At 36.8% G+C, this 13810-nt stretch overlaps 3 protein-coding genes across 6 annotated transcripts; 1 reads left to right on the top strand and 2 right to left on the bottom strand.

Annotated features, from left to right (window-relative positions):
• Positions 1 to 17: 17 nt before the first annotated feature.
• LOC111019668 (uncharacterized) lies at positions 18 to 2536 on the bottom strand. Its single transcript, XM_022296071.2, has 3 exons — positions 1398 to 2536; positions 507 to 588; positions 18 to 334 (listed from the first exon to the last, which is right to left on the bottom strand). The coding sequence occupies exons 1-3, from the start codon at positions 2198 to 2200 to the stop codon at positions 119 to 121; spliced, it is 1101 nt and encodes a 366-aa protein (XP_022151763.1). The 5' UTR covers positions 2201 to 2536; the 3' UTR covers positions 18 to 118.
• A 13-nt stretch (positions 2537 to 2549) lies between these two features.
• On the top strand, positions 2550 to 10360 carry EMB2421 (FAD/NAD(P)-binding oxidoreductase family protein). Of its 3 annotated transcripts, XM_088117278.1 has the most exons (12): positions 3552 to 3609; positions 3913 to 3995; positions 4069 to 4217; positions 4701 to 5700; positions 6441 to 6931; positions 7007 to 7054; positions 7264 to 7438; positions 8183 to 8295; positions 8674 to 8770; positions 8909 to 9128; positions 9322 to 9463; positions 9809 to 10360. In XM_088117278.1, the coding sequence occupies exons 4-12, from the start codon at positions 5472 to 5474 to the stop codon at positions 10205 to 10207; spliced, it is 1914 nt and encodes a 637-aa protein (XP_087973404.1). In that variant the 5' UTR covers positions 3552 to 3609; positions 3913 to 3995; positions 4069 to 4217; positions 4701 to 5471; the 3' UTR covers positions 10208 to 10360. The 3 variants fall into 3 exon arrangements, with proteins under 3 accessions (XP_022151935.1, XP_087973403.1, XP_087973404.1); XM_022296243.2 differs by lacking the exon at positions 4701 to 5700 and having other exon boundaries at positions 2550 to 3609; positions 4082 to 4217; XM_088117277.1 differs by having other exon boundaries at positions 3543 to 3609; positions 3913 to 4217.
• A 147-nt stretch (positions 10361 to 10507) lies between these two features.
• LOC111019810 (Acid phosphatase/vanadium-dependent haloperoxidase-related protein) lies at positions 10508 to 13110 on the bottom strand. Of its 2 annotated transcripts, XM_088117279.1 has the most exons (7): positions 13021 to 13110; positions 12704 to 12903; positions 12030 to 12186; positions 11876 to 11926; positions 11646 to 11738; positions 11122 to 11225; positions 10508 to 10983 (listed from the first exon to the last, which is right to left on the bottom strand). In XM_088117279.1, exons 1-6 carry the CDS (start codon positions 13093 to 13095, stop codon positions 11166 to 11168), a joined length of 636 nt encoding a protein of 211 aa, XP_087973405.1. In that variant the 5' UTR covers positions 13096 to 13110; the 3' UTR covers positions 10508 to 10983; positions 11122 to 11165. The 2 variants fall into 2 exon arrangements, with proteins under 2 accessions (XP_087973405.1, XP_022151980.2); XM_022296288.2 differs by lacking the exon at positions 11122 to 11225 and having other exon boundaries at positions 13021 to 13106.
• Between the last annotated feature and the right edge of the window lie 700 nt (positions 13111 to 13810).

Raw genomic sequence — 13810 nt, 5'->3', positions numbered from 1 at the left:
TAATCTTAGGCTATAAATAAAGAAAAGTCCACATCATATTATTATTATATCGAAAATCCCTTCACCAAAAAATACATTACATTGCAACATTCCATTTAAAAAAAAAAAAAGGCGAGTACTACCAGCAGGGGGAAGGGAACTTGAAGGAGAAGGAGAACGAAGAAGGCAAATGACCAGTCCTCCTTACATAATCGGCTTTCTCCGAAGTGATTACGGCTTTCTCGTTGAGTTTGGCCTCTGCATTTGCTCGCTTCTCTTCCGCCATTCTTCTGGTTGCCGCGACCTTGTTCCTCATCTTCTCCTGCGCTCGAGCCTTCATCCTCTCCGCTCGAGCCTGATCATATCACCGTCATACCAAATTTATTTATTTATTTATTTTAGTACAACATGTGGAAGTGAAGATCGAACTCATATTTTATTGATTAGAGATATATGTTAATTACCATCAAATCATGTTCACTTTAGTATAATGAGTATGATTAGAGGTAATGTAATTCATTAATTACCTCTACTTTCTTCGTTTCCATCTCCGCTTTTCTCTTCTCCTGATTTTCCCACGCTTCTATCTTCATTTCTTCTCGCTTAAATCTGCAATGCAACTACTGCGCCCTCAATTTTTTCCCATGTTCCACGAATTATTTTAAATCTGTAAATTTTTATTTTAAATTATTTTTCTTAACTGAGATGTTTTTATAGTACAACAATTTAGAGACATGAAACTATCAAGCTTCCACCTCGCCTTGAAGGAGGAAGTACATAGTTAGAGTTATTTTCGTGTTGGTCTTCTAACATAGTAATAATTTAAAAGGTAATCTCAATAAGTTAATATATGACTATAACGTAATTAATTTATCTTTAAATTATATTAAATAATGCTATCAAATTTGAAAATATGATTTGGAATAAGGTAAGATTCTAAATATGTTATGAGACCCACCACAAAACCAAAATTGTTTGAAATCTATTATGATTTAAAATGACTCAAAATTCAAAACAACTATAAATATATTATAATTATTTTAACATTTATTTATTTATATTTCTTTTAAAATTAAACTTAAGTTTAATATTTAGTTATCTATTTTTTAAGAACATCTTCAAAATCTAACTCAAAATAAATGATAGAAAACAGTTTTATTTTTTTTTAATATAGCTAAAAACTTAAATGTGTTTTAAAAAAAGAGTAAAAAAACATTCCACATGAATTGTATAATGGAATAAGCATGATCTTAACTATTGGAAACAAGAATGTTAACAAAACAGTCTACATAGCCTAAATAATTCAGACTTCTAAATTTAATAAGTTTGTTTATTTAATCTCTATATTTTTTAAAATATATAAATAAGTCTATAAACTACCAAATTCTTTTTAAAAGTAGAAGAAGGAGATAGATTACCTGGCCATGTATTTGGCTCGTTCCGCTTCGTCCCAAGCCATTGCCCTAGTTTCTAGCGAGTTCATCTTTTTCGCTTGATCAGAAGAATCTCGATCGTTCTCACCTATTTTGACGGCGTTTGATTCTTCACCACATCGATTCGAGTTCGATTCTACTCTGCCATCATTGAACTGAATCCTCGATTGAGAGCTTTCAGTAGCTTGCTTCGCCTGATCGTACCTCGCCGGAGTTGACGATCCAGACGATATAGGGCTACGCGCCGCCGGCGTCGTGGCTCGAATCGGCGTCGCCGTCCTCGATGGCTCTTGACTCGCAATCGGAGTCATCTCCGTCCCCATGTCTCTCACGCATATGGACCTCACCGCCGTTGCGGGATTCTCCTTCTGTTTATTGATTCGCCAAATTGAATCGCGACAATCGACTCTCTTCGTCTCTGCTTCGTACTGATTCGCCATTGCAGAAACAGAGCATCCATTTTGCTGCTGTTGTTGTAGTTCTTCTTCATCGTTGCTCGAATAATCATGCTCCTTCTGTGGCACAGGAGCTATAAGCCTCAAATCATCCGCATTCGAGTTTCTCGGTGTGGTTTTCGATTGATTATTTTCCCCTCCCTTTGAAAATCCAACCAGCCATTTTTGCGCGTCGTCCCATTTCGATGGCGTTGGTTTTCCTAACGCCGTACGGTGATGCGAAGCTCGTTTGCCTCCATTCCCTTTCTGAAACTCGAAACTTATCGCACTGCTCGATAAATCTCGAATCGGTTCGTGATTATAGCAGCTTTTATCCTCCACAGGCCTCATCATATCCTTCAGTTTTCAGCTCCACTTTCGATTTCAACTTCACTCCGGTAACTGAGCTTCAAGTGAACTTCTAAATCAAATCAAGTGAAGATTCAACGCCAAAACTCTGAAAAATCTGCGCAAATTCGGATCTATTGTATAGATCTAAGTTTCCATCCGCCATGGATCTCTGACTTGAGCTCCACTTCTTTCTTTCTTCTTGGGGTGAAAAAAAGTTTCGAGAACGAATGTAACAGAGGAAAAAGCGCACGGAAATTTGAAGCTTCACAAATAGTGTAAAGCTTCAAATGGCAAGAATGTCAGATGGGTTTGTATAGCCAAAGAAAGCAAATAGAGAGAAAACGATTCGTCAAAAAGCCATGGAAGTTTGGGAAGTAGCTGAGATGAAGTTTGAAGATAAAGTTCAAGATCCCATTGGAGGAATAAAAAAAATGCATGGATTGACGCCTTATGGCGACCCAATTTGATGGAAAATATGGTAAAAAATTGAATTAAAGAAATAAAAAAATTTCATGGGAATTGATGGAATTTCAACCCATCTCCTCGCTGTGGAATCTTTAGGGGAAAACATTATTTAGTAATGCTCGAAAGAGCGAGAGGGAAACAGAGCCTCCTGCGGCAGCACACGGTTGTCCTAACGGTTACTAGCAGAGGATTGAAACTACGATTGACACGTGGACGGTAGAGATTAGGAGTCGTGTCAGTTGCCCAGAAGAGCTGAGATTTGATAATTGGTTTAATGAGGTGGTGGGGGAGTTTCTGACCCTTATCACGTGGCCTTGATGGGCCAAACTACTGAGATCTGAGCCGTACATTTTTTTTGTCAGTTACGTGGTGTCGCTGTAACTTTTGTGGATTACGAAATTATTAAATTATGATTTGACCAGATCTTTTGTTTAAAAAGCTTCAACCAATGAAACGCGGCCACGGCGTACTCTCACGCTTTTTGAGCTTATTCGATATGGATCCAAGGGAATTGGGCCGGAGATGAAAAAGTGGACCATATTGGCAATGGGCTTTTTAGAAACTGAAGCCCAAAAAATTTCGTTGGATCGGGCAACATTTCTTTGACCGTATTTATCCATTGATCCAAGTCCGAAACGACTTGTCGTTTAATTACAACAGTAGGAAAGTGCAACTACCTTGCATGACTGTTTCATTTCAGAACGTCGATGGCGATCTTCTGAGCTTATTCTCAATCAGAGTGATGGGTCTTTTAGGTTTTGTCAATAGATTTAATGGCCTTCGGAAATTTGATGCAAAACTCCGAGCTCTACCGCTTGGGCTCGTTCAGAGCAGAGGCTTATCAAATTCCAAGATTTTCCATGGCGGCGAAGATACAATGGTTCCGGTTCTGATTGTTGGTGCAGGACCTGTAGGTCTCGTCCTTGCTATTCTCCTCACTAAATTAGGTATATTTTGTTCTGTTGTCCCTATTTTTCTCGACGATGAAAAATTGGAATTTTTACAATGTTCTCGCTTTACTAATTAGTGTCTGCTCTTCTCCTTTGCTTTGTGCTTCTGTGAAAAAAATAATAATAAGAACATGAAGGATAAGTTCATTGTTATCCCGTGCAAAGTGGAAACCAGTTACATTATAATTTGATAAAATAAGGAACTTTCAAGTTGGTACTAGAAATGCTATATATAAGTTTGCATTAATTTAATGCTAGTTCCTTTCATTTTGCGGCATATGCGCTTTCTCCTTCCTGTAGGGGTCAAATGTGCAGTTGTGGAGAAGAATAGAAGTTTCTCTAACCATCCGCAAGCTCACTTCATAAATAACAGATCTATGGAGGTTGATTGACTTTCTTACAATGAAGCTGCTATCAATCTTCGAGTTAAAGCTTCAAAATAACGTGTTTATACAGAACTGATTGATAGGTATTTCGCAAATTGCATGGACTGGCAGAGGAGATACAATTATGTCAACCGCCAGTAGACTCATGGAGAAAGTTCATATATTGTACTTCACTCAATGGTGCAATTCTTGGGTCTGTAGACCATATGCAACCTCAAGGTACATTGTATCCCTTTTTAATTTCGTATACTACAATACAAGACAGGTTCACAGTTTTTCGACTTGCATGACCAGAACATTGTGATACGAATAAGATATTTTATTCAATAATTTTGATACTTAATACAGAAGATTCAGATAAGATATTCTATTCAATGGTTTATAGTTAGTTTGCTAGTTTGGCTTTGTAATGGTCCTTATGGATGTAGCAAAAGATGAGTATTGCTGCATCCTTGCAAATGAATTCTTTGATGATTGGCAGAAGAGAAAAGAATGGTTCTATAATCAGGTTGGATTTGAAGAAAACCTTTGGTAAGACGGACTTTGTTTTCTTAGATGCTGTTTTGTGCGCTAATTTCTCATCATAAATCTCAAGCTTATTGGTAAAATTCTAAGCTACTAGAAGTATCAGGCAAGGGGTACCCTTTCCTCCTCCTTATTTGTTCTAGCTTTCTGATTGCCTTGGAATGTTTTTAACTAAAGGTGCTCAAATTGGCTTCGTGGAAGGCTTCAAGTGGGGAAGGAATGATCTCTCCATAAAGTAAACTATTTGCAAGTTGTTGACGGCACCATGTTTTTTTTCCAGATGATGAAGAGAAGTTGAGCAATCTGTTTTGAATTATTAGAACTTTCAAATTGGACTTTGGTTTAAATTCCAATCTTTGCAAAACCATGACTGTTGGAATACACAGTGGAGTTTATATAGTCCAAAAGTGGAAAATCCATCCTTGTTAAAGTGGTAGATTCATCCTAATTCAGGATACTTTGTCTAATTTGCCCTCTCATTTTACATGAGTTCTTAGCATGCCATTGATTGTGGCTCATGCTATTGAAAAGTAATGAGGGACTTTTTGTGAGAGGAAGAGTCATGTGGTTCAAAAAGGAGAAGAATGTACTTTGATTCCAACCCGTGCTGTTAAGAGTCTCTTATCTACTACCAATGGCAGACATTCTTTCAAAAGGAGAAGGAGATACTTTAGATTTAGTTCATTAGAGCTGTTTTGAGGTTCCTTTGGCTAAAAAGAAAGAGAATAATTGGCTCACCACTTACCCCCTTTGCCAATCATCCCCCCTGCTCTTCGCCTTACATAACAGGAAATCGGTTGCTGTTCAAGAATTCTGGTCTTCAGCTGAATGTTCTTGGGATATCCAATTTTGTAGGCATCTAAAGGATGTTGAGATTATGGAGTTAACATCTCTCCTCCATCAGCCTCTCATCCAACAGGGATATTATCATATGGAGATTGGAACCACATGGACATTTCAGTACCTCCTCCCTCATCAAAGACATCCAACAAACAGCAACAACACAGGCCTCATCCTCCCTATACAGTGCTATTTGGAAGGATCATTACCCCCAAGAAGATTAAGTTCTTCCTCTGGGAATCTAGCCTCAATGCTATCAATACACAGGACAAGCTTCAAAGACGTATGTCCTTCACGAATATCTCCCCACACTGGGGCATTTTATGCAAGCAACATGGTAAGCATCATGGTGAGTCCATTGGACACATTTTAGCTCCTGTGACTTAGCCTCTAGCTTATGGCAAAAGCTTCTTTCTATGTTTGGATGGTCAACGGCTTTACCTATTGATTTATCGATCCTCCTAGACTATACCCCCACTGGTCACCCCTTCAAAAAGGAGAACTATGGCTTCATTTTGTTCAAGCCTTGCTTTGGACGGTTTGGATGGAAAGAAATCAAAGAATTTTCCAAGATAGGGAGTGCTCACTACATCTCTTATTTGATTCTATAGTCTTTTTGGTTATATCTTGGTGTAAATGCTCCCCACTCTTTCGTCACTATAGTTTCACCTCTCTCCTTTCTAATTGGAGAGCCTTTTTGTAGTCTAATCATGGGCCCTTTGTATTCATATTTCATATATCAATGTAATAGTTTCCTTTCCAAAAAAAAAAAAAAGAAAAATACGAATTTTCTCGACAAAAAAGAGATATTTTGTTTGTTTTGGGAAAATCCTACCTTTGTCACCTTCTCTTGATGCAAGCTCTATATTCCTGTGTTTAACTATTGCCTAAAATATTTTTTTTTGCTAGTTTGGCGTTTGGCTTCCCTCTGTTCTGTAACTCATCTGTTCAATGAAATTTATTTCTTTTTCGAATACAGATTTCAAGAATATCTGGATTTAGTGAAATTGTGTATTTTTATTTTCCTAGGAATATAAAAATGTTTAGTTTTAAATATTGTGCTCCTACCTTCTACAGATTTTGGGAACATTATCAGCCCGGTTTCTGTTGCACATTTCTCCCAGTACAAACTAAATAGGTTACTACTTAAGAAACTTCAAAATCTTGGGTTTCAAGTCTGTTCACCAGATAGCTTGGAAGACACCTGTATAGTAAGAGAAAAGCAAATACTTCTGGGTCACGAGTGTGTTTCTATTGATGCTACTGATGACTCTGTAACCACGACTGCATCTTACCTCAAGGAAGGGAAGCACACCGAGAGGAGGAATATCTGCAGTAATATCCTTGTTGGTACAGATGGTGCTGGAAGTACTGTCCGGAGGCTAGTAGGCATAGAAATAAAGGGTGAAAATGACTTACAAAAGCTTGTAAGCGTCCATTTTTTTAGTAGAGAGCTTGGTGAGTATCTGCTAAATGAGAGACCTGGTATGCTATATTTCATCTTTAACACTGAAGCTATTGGGGTTCTTGTTGCTCATGATCTCAAGCAAGGGGAATTTATACTTCAGGTATCGCCCACCATCTTGATACAATGCTTGTTTCATGTGCATCTTACACTTAAGCTGTTATTTGTTATTTTGTAGGTACCATTCTATCCTCCTCAACAAAGCATCGAAGATTTCAGTCCTAAGGTAATTTTGTCCATCATCTTTTCGTTGAGTATGTTAAATTTATAGAAAAAATGTTGAATTGAGCGCTAGCTTTAGAGTGAGATATACTATTGAAGTTACATTGATATCCCTTTATATAATTGTGTTTTCACATGATTAACCTGCATAAGTAGTATGTATTGATGCTGATCATATGTTCTTTCTAGAATAATGGATTCAATTTCTTGTAGATGTGTGAGGAGTTAATCTTCAAATTGGTTGGTCTAAACCTCTGCGACATAGATGTGCAAGATGTAAAACCTTGGATTATGCATGCTGAAGTTGCCGAGAAGTTCATATGTTGTCATAATCGTGTATTGCTTGCTGGCGATGCTGCCCATCGATTCCCTCCAGCCGGTGGTTTTGGTTAGTACTTATGTTTTATGCTGTAATTTTTTTTGGTTGGGATTTGTAATATAATACGCTGTGTGGCTTATCATTTCCAATGACAAATCATTTTCTTATAAATATACATATACGATGATGTTGGGAAATGTTCAAAAGTTATTTTTGAAAATTTTGTTATATAAACATTTGGAATTGTGTACTTGATCTATTCATTTTTTAAAAAATTAATTATTACAAAGTAAACTATAGATTTTTCTAAGGACATAACATTTTCTAACAATGAAAGAGGATGAAGTCTGGTATCTTAGTCAGTCAGACATCATTCTCATATTTTCTCTCACCACTTTTTTGAATTTTGTTAGGTGAAATCTATTTATTCTCTTCCATTTATTAGTTTTTATTTATTTATTAGTTCTTGATGCACAATTTTTGTTATCTTTTTCAATATATTTTCTTCGTCTCTACAGAATGCGTCTAGGCATCCTCTGTACTTTTCAATGCGTCTAGACATCATTCTCATATTTTCTCTCACCAACATTATGCTCAAACTAGAGTGTGTCCAAGCTTCCTAGATCGAATCAGGATCGGTTAAATGAAAGAGAAGAGAAAGACAAATGCATATATATTTTAATGTATTTTCGAGTGATTTTATCAATTCAATGGAGACAAAAACTCAATGATCTTTTCATAGACGCTATTATAGGTAAAGACTTCCATAAATGTAGAATTGAGCTATCATTTGTCGATGTATGATGGATGCAGGAATGAATACTGGTATTCAAGACGTTCATAATCTTGCATGGAAATTAGCTGCAGTGCTACAAGATATTGCTTCACCTTCAATATTAAATACTTATGAAATGGAAAGGAGGCCGGTAATCTTCTTATCATTTTTACTCATTTTCTTATTTTGATTATGTTGTCAAAGTTGCTTGAGCAAATGTAATCCATGTTGACACTACCTTGCTATTACAAATAAGAATGCTCAAGGAAAGATGAGAAAGACCATAAATACCTATACAAGAGAAAATTAAGCACCACAATGGTTCCTGCCAAACACCCTTTCAATATCCAAGTTAGACCAAAGCTTGTTGTCATAGCTAAGTAGTAGAAGAGAAGTATTCATACCTCAATCATTTTCATCCAACCATTAGTTGGAGGGGAGTGAATAATTACATGTTGCTATTAAACCTACTTAAAATTCAGCAACAAATTCTCCAATCGATTCTTGACTTCTGTCATTTCCATGGCAGATAGCACAATTCAATACAGCCCTTAGCGTTAAGAACTTCAAAGCAGCCATGGAAGTGCCTGCAGCTCTTGGTCTGGATCCAAGAATTGCAAACTCAGGTTAGTAGAAGCTTCATCTAATTTTACTGTCATGCTAGAAAACACGCTCAGCTAATATTTATCATATTGCTTGTAGTTGTAAACATCTATAGGCCTTTTGCAACATAGCAAATTATTCCTCTTTCCTTAACTTGGCAGTGCACCAAGCAGTTAACCATGGGCTTGGTTCTGTTTTACCATCTTCACTACAGAGCTCAGTTCTGGATGGAATTTTTAAGATAGGTCGTATGCAGCTCTCAGAATCTCTTCTGAATGATAAAAACCCCATTGGATCTTCAAGGCTTGCGAAGCTAAGACAGATATTTGATGAAGGGAAGAGCCTTCAACTTCAGTTCCCCGCAGAGGATCTTGGATTTAGGTATAACTTTTATCGAACTCAATGCATGAACTAATTTGACTTTAGGTGTTTGATTCCATCCACCAGTATTTCCCTATTTAGCTACTAGCTACTAGTGTACCAAACTATAAACGAAAGTGAAGCTCATTTAGTGGGGCATGTGGTTCAATGATAGCCTAATTATATTCATTTCAATCTTATCCATGGGCATTAGGTACTCTGAAGGGGCACTTATTCCTGACAATACTCTGCTCAGTGGTCCAGAGGAACCTACAGGTCGTCGGAGACAGTATGTCCCTTCTGCAGATCCAGGATCAAGGCTGCCTCATATGAATGTGAGGACATTGGCGAGTGAGGTACGAAGTCGCCATTCCCTTCATACTTATCTAAAGTTTTTAAATGGTCTTGCTGTTCTTCCAGCACATGCACTTGGCATACCAGTGATACTTCTTGATAAATAGTGAATCTATCATATCAGAATCGACCATTTGGGTCATTTTCTTAAATGGAGCTTTCGTGTCTATTAAATGGCCATTTGAAACATCAAAATCTTATTATTGGTTTCAAACATATTTAGTGAACTAAATAATCGATTTTTTTAACTATCATTTTTGCTGTGTTGCTAGCGAATTGGGCTATTATTAGATAAATGAGTGATAATTTAAATCAATCAACTGAATACTGGAAATGGGCGTGTACAGGATATGATTTCTACTCTTGATCTTGTATCTGGGGATAAAGTTGAATTCCTTCTCATAATTGCACCGCTACCAGAGTCTTACCATCTTGCTCGCTCTGCTCTCAAGATAGCTGCTGAAGAATTCAAAACTTCTGTTAAAGTATGTGTTTTATGGTCTGCTGATATCCCCCGGGTTGAGTCAAGAAGCCAGCAAGAACTAACACCATGGGAGAACTACATGGATGTTCAAGAAATTCGGCAATCATCAACTTCACCATCATGGTGGGATGTCTGTCGGATGACAGACAATGGAGCGATCTTAGTTCGGCCCGACGAGCATATTGCTTGGAGGGTGAAGTCTGGTGTTTCTGGGGATCTAAACACACAAATGAAAAGAGTTTTTACAGCTCTGTTAAAGTGATGTGTTATTGTTTTTTTCCTATTCTTTTGGGGCTTTACTTTATTGTTTTTTTCCTATTCTATTGGAAACTTGGGGCACATTGCAGAACGAAATGTACTTTATTCAACATTGTACCATTTTAACTTAAAAATAAAGATAAAAGATTATCGGTTATAGGAATTATTGGCACATATAAGCTTGATGTCTTGATATATTGAGTTATGATCATTATCTGAGATCATTAGCTTCGCATAATAAAGATGAATTTTTATCAATAAAAGAGTAATAATTTAGTCGCATATGATACTGTGCGAAGTGAGATTGAGAAGGGCAGCAATGGCAGCCACAGAAATGAATTTTTTTTTTCTTAACCATTCCAGTAGAAAATAGCCTTCTCCCCTTTTATCCAGAATTAATAAAAGGTAACCAGCAAGAACTAAGAAAATTACATGAATCGGATGCTAATAGGGCTATCTAAAAACAAAGGTGCTAAGGAGCTATATGTTTGTTTTCTGATTTACTGCAAGTCTCGCTGCAGCTTGTTGGCACTAAATACAGCAATCAATCGAGCAATAATTCTGAAATATCTCAATGATCAGAGGTATGTGCAGACCATATTCACAAGAATAATCTGATACTGAAATTTCCATCAAACACCTTTCATTATTGATGAGATCAGAGCTACAACAATGTAATCTGCTTGATCAACTTCAGCACAAGATTCAAGACCTGGTTATTACGATCACCAATTGGCCAACAGAAGAGGTGACAATACCAAGCAAACCTCCAGCTATAACCTGCAATTAAATAGAATGCAGCTGAATGTTAGAAAGAAGGGCTTCAAATCTTTGTCCAATGGAAGTGAATCCTGGACATGGGATTCTTAACTAAACTTCCAAACCACTTCAAGTCAGACAATTTTTTGGAATCCTAACATTTCTTGTGGAGAACACAAAAAAGCTACAAATGGATATCCCCCTTAAGAGCCATAGGTGCTCTTTGAAACCTTCCCAGCCAAAATCCGATAAGTCCCAAGACACTGCCAAGCATTCATGAAACCATTTATTCAAAGGGCAATCCACATGTCTACATGATCTCAAGTTCCACATTATCCCAAAGATAATAGGAAAAGGTAATGATTAGCTAAGCAGTCTTTCAATATCTGTCTAACCATAATCACAGTTTCATCAAGTTTTCCTAATTTTCATCATGCATATGAACTATGAGGGCCATGGAAGCCTAAATTTGCAGTAAAATAACAATTTCCCATTTTATCTCAAATTAAGTAGGAACCAAGGAAACAGATACAAGTTAATTTAATGAACCGTAAAATGGTCAGGTATAAATTATAATCATAACCTAGACAACCTATTTAATATTGTATGAACAAATTAATTAAGATGTAAATTTCATAGACTCAATCTATTAATAAACAGCGCAATCTCATCTTAATGGGAACCTGGGGAGGGGTGTGACCAAGAAGTTCTCGCAATGGTCTGCTCTCAGCCAAAGGATGTTCAGCAGGAAGCTCGTAAACAATTTGATTCAAAACCTACAAAATTAAAACAGTCAAGGAAAAAGATAAGCTTTAAGGCATAAAAATAATATGCATGTAGTAAGCAATTAGGCAGTAGAGGAGGAAGAGGCTTTGTGGGGGTCTGGAACAAAGCAGCAGAAGAAGCATATAACCTCTGCTTGGCGTCCAGCTTGTAATCTTACACCAGTAGCATCGTACATTACCTGCCAACAAATTCTTAATGTCACACGTCTTCTCAGAATGGTTCCAGGATCTTTAGAATTATACTCATAATGGTAGGCAGAAAATGATTAAGGGAGACCATACAACACATGCTAAGATCAATGCAACGGAAAAGATTGATCCTCCAAAGCCTTCTTGGAGCCCAATGGCTACAGCAAGAGCAGAAACAGTTGCAGAATGAGATGAAGGCATTCCACCAGATCCAACTAGTTTCTTAAAATCCCATCGTCTTTCCTTATACCTGCAATGTTACGAGATGTTGAATTACCGTGATTTAGCCTGCATTACCGTGATTGAAGTCTTGCAGAAGAGAGAAAGAAATCAGCTTTCATGGAAGCATCGGTAATACTACCCCCACCCCACCAAAAAAAAAAAAAAAAAAGGAAAGAAAGAAAAAGAAACATAAAGGCTTCTCTAAAGTGCAGTCGAAGGAAAGCTACAGCGAAACAATTTTCTGATCAGGTTCCACTTCTTAGAATTTGATGGCAGATGCAAGAAAGTAACGGATGACTCATAATAAGAATACCTAATATTGTACAAGAATTGCAAAATACCACGAAAGAATTGAGACTAGTCTCGAAGCATTATTTTGCTAAATAAAGAAATTATCTATATTTTCAAGATCGGCAGCGCAAAGCAGGATTGAGCAAAAGAGAAATTAAGATTAACGGAAGCTAACGGAGAATTGTTTAAAAATCGGATCGGATCCGAGTTCCATGATTAAAGTCGAACTTGAAAAAGAAGAGGTAGAGAAATACCAGGAGGTGAAGAACTTGATGAACTGAGCAATTGCGAAGGCGAGGAGAGCAGAAATGAGTGGGTAATTCGTAAACATGGTAGATGAAAAGGAAGAGGGCGTCCTGGAAGGAGGACCATTGATCAAGGAGCCATCATCCATCCCTCGATCGATCGGCGTCGTAGTCCAAAAACTTCCCAATTTTGAGAGAAATTTCTTGAGCTGGAGAAAGGAGACCGAATCGGAAGAAGAAGAAACAGAAGGAAGAATGAGCTGATTTGTTGTTATGCAGAGAAGTAGTTAGTAGATGGAGGAGGCAAAAAGGGGGAAATGGGGCACCTCCAATTTGGTGAATTCTTCCATGTTCTTATTATACCAACGGTTTTTCCTCTTTCTTTCTCTTACCCATTCCATCTCTCTCCAACTGAAATGCTCAATATTTATATGCCGCTTACTCGAATATTCTCTTTTTATCCAATTAACCTTTTTTTTTTTAGTGACATTAATATTTTCATTTAATATCAATCTTTTCAGAATATAGAAGAAGAAAAAACAATCCAAAACCTTTAAAAGGGATGATTAATAATTCATAATATAAAATCACTAGTGACTTATTTTTTGGTCAAGTGTTTTGATCTCAAATTATAATTATTGGACATTTTCAAATATTTTTCGCAAACAGAAACAGCAAAAGAAATAAAAATGGTATCAAAAACTACCAAAAGAAAACACTTCTTATTGTTTAAAAACAAATCTTAGGAGCTTACGAAATAGCTTTTATAATAGGCACTCTGAATGTTTCATGCCCTCAATATAAAATTAAAAATGGGATAAAATTGAAAATTTGAAGGAATAAAATTCTAATCCTGTCTCGCAAGAAAGTATTAAATCTAATAAGTTCCCAAACATACTATTAAATCTCTCAAACCTATAAAGATTCTATTATTTATCCATTCAAATTCTCCATAAAATAATAAAGAAACAAGCCTACCACGTAAATATTTCCTTATCCCAAAAAAGGTGGAACAACAAAACTTCCTCCATCAAAGCACAACAGTCCCGCTACGAACCCAAGACACCTCAAACAGCCCAAAAAAAACACCCAGTACTAACAAGGCCATGAAAGGTA

The sequence above is a fragment of the Momordica charantia genome (assembly GCF_013281855.1).
Source record: "Momordica charantia cultivar OHB3-1 chromosome 9 unlocalized genomic scaffold, Mcharantia_2.0 BLBB01000009.1, whole genome shotgun sequence".
In the NCBI taxonomy this organism is placed as follows: domain Eukaryota; kingdom Viridiplantae; phylum Streptophyta; class Magnoliopsida; order Cucurbitales; family Cucurbitaceae; genus Momordica; species Momordica charantia.
Note: the sequence above shows the minus strand (reverse complement) of the source record. Positions and strands in the feature narration are given on the sequence as shown.

Coding starts and splice junctions, on each gene's coding strand:
- LOC111019810 (XM_022296288.2), bottom strand. CDS start 13,095: ATGGAATGGGTAAGAGAAAGAAAGAGGAAAAACCGTTGGTATAATAAG. Junction 12,187..12,703: donor ATCAAGTTCTTCACCTCCTG/GTATTTCTCTAC, acceptor GTAACATTGCAG/GTATAAGGAAAGACGATGGG. Junction 11,927..12,029: donor CATTGATCTTAGCATGTGTT/GTATGGTCTCCC, acceptor ATTTGTTGGCAG/GTAATGTACGATGCTACTGG.
- LOC111019668 (XM_022296071.2), bottom strand. CDS start 2,200: ATGATGAGGCCTGTGGAGGATAAAAGCTGCTATAATCACGAACCGATT. Junction 589..1,397: donor CGAGCCAAATACATGGCCAG/GTAATCTATCTC, acceptor GTTGCATTGCAG/ATTTAAGCGAGAAGAAATGA. Junction 335..506: donor TGGAAACGAAGAAAGTAGAG/GTAATTAATGAA, acceptor TGATATGATCAG/GCTCGAGCGGAGAGGATGAA.
- EMB2421 (XM_022296243.2), top strand. CDS start 3,345: ATGACTGTTTCATTTCAGAACGTCGATGGCGATCTTCTGAGCTTATTC. Junction 7,055..7,263: donor TCGAAGATTTCAGTCCTAAG/GTAATTTTGTCC, acceptor AATTTCTTGTAG/ATGTGTGAGGAGTTAATCTT. Junction 7,439..8,182: donor CCCTCCAGCCGGTGGTTTTG/GTTAGTACTTAT, acceptor TGATGGATGCAG/GAATGAATACTGGTATTCAA.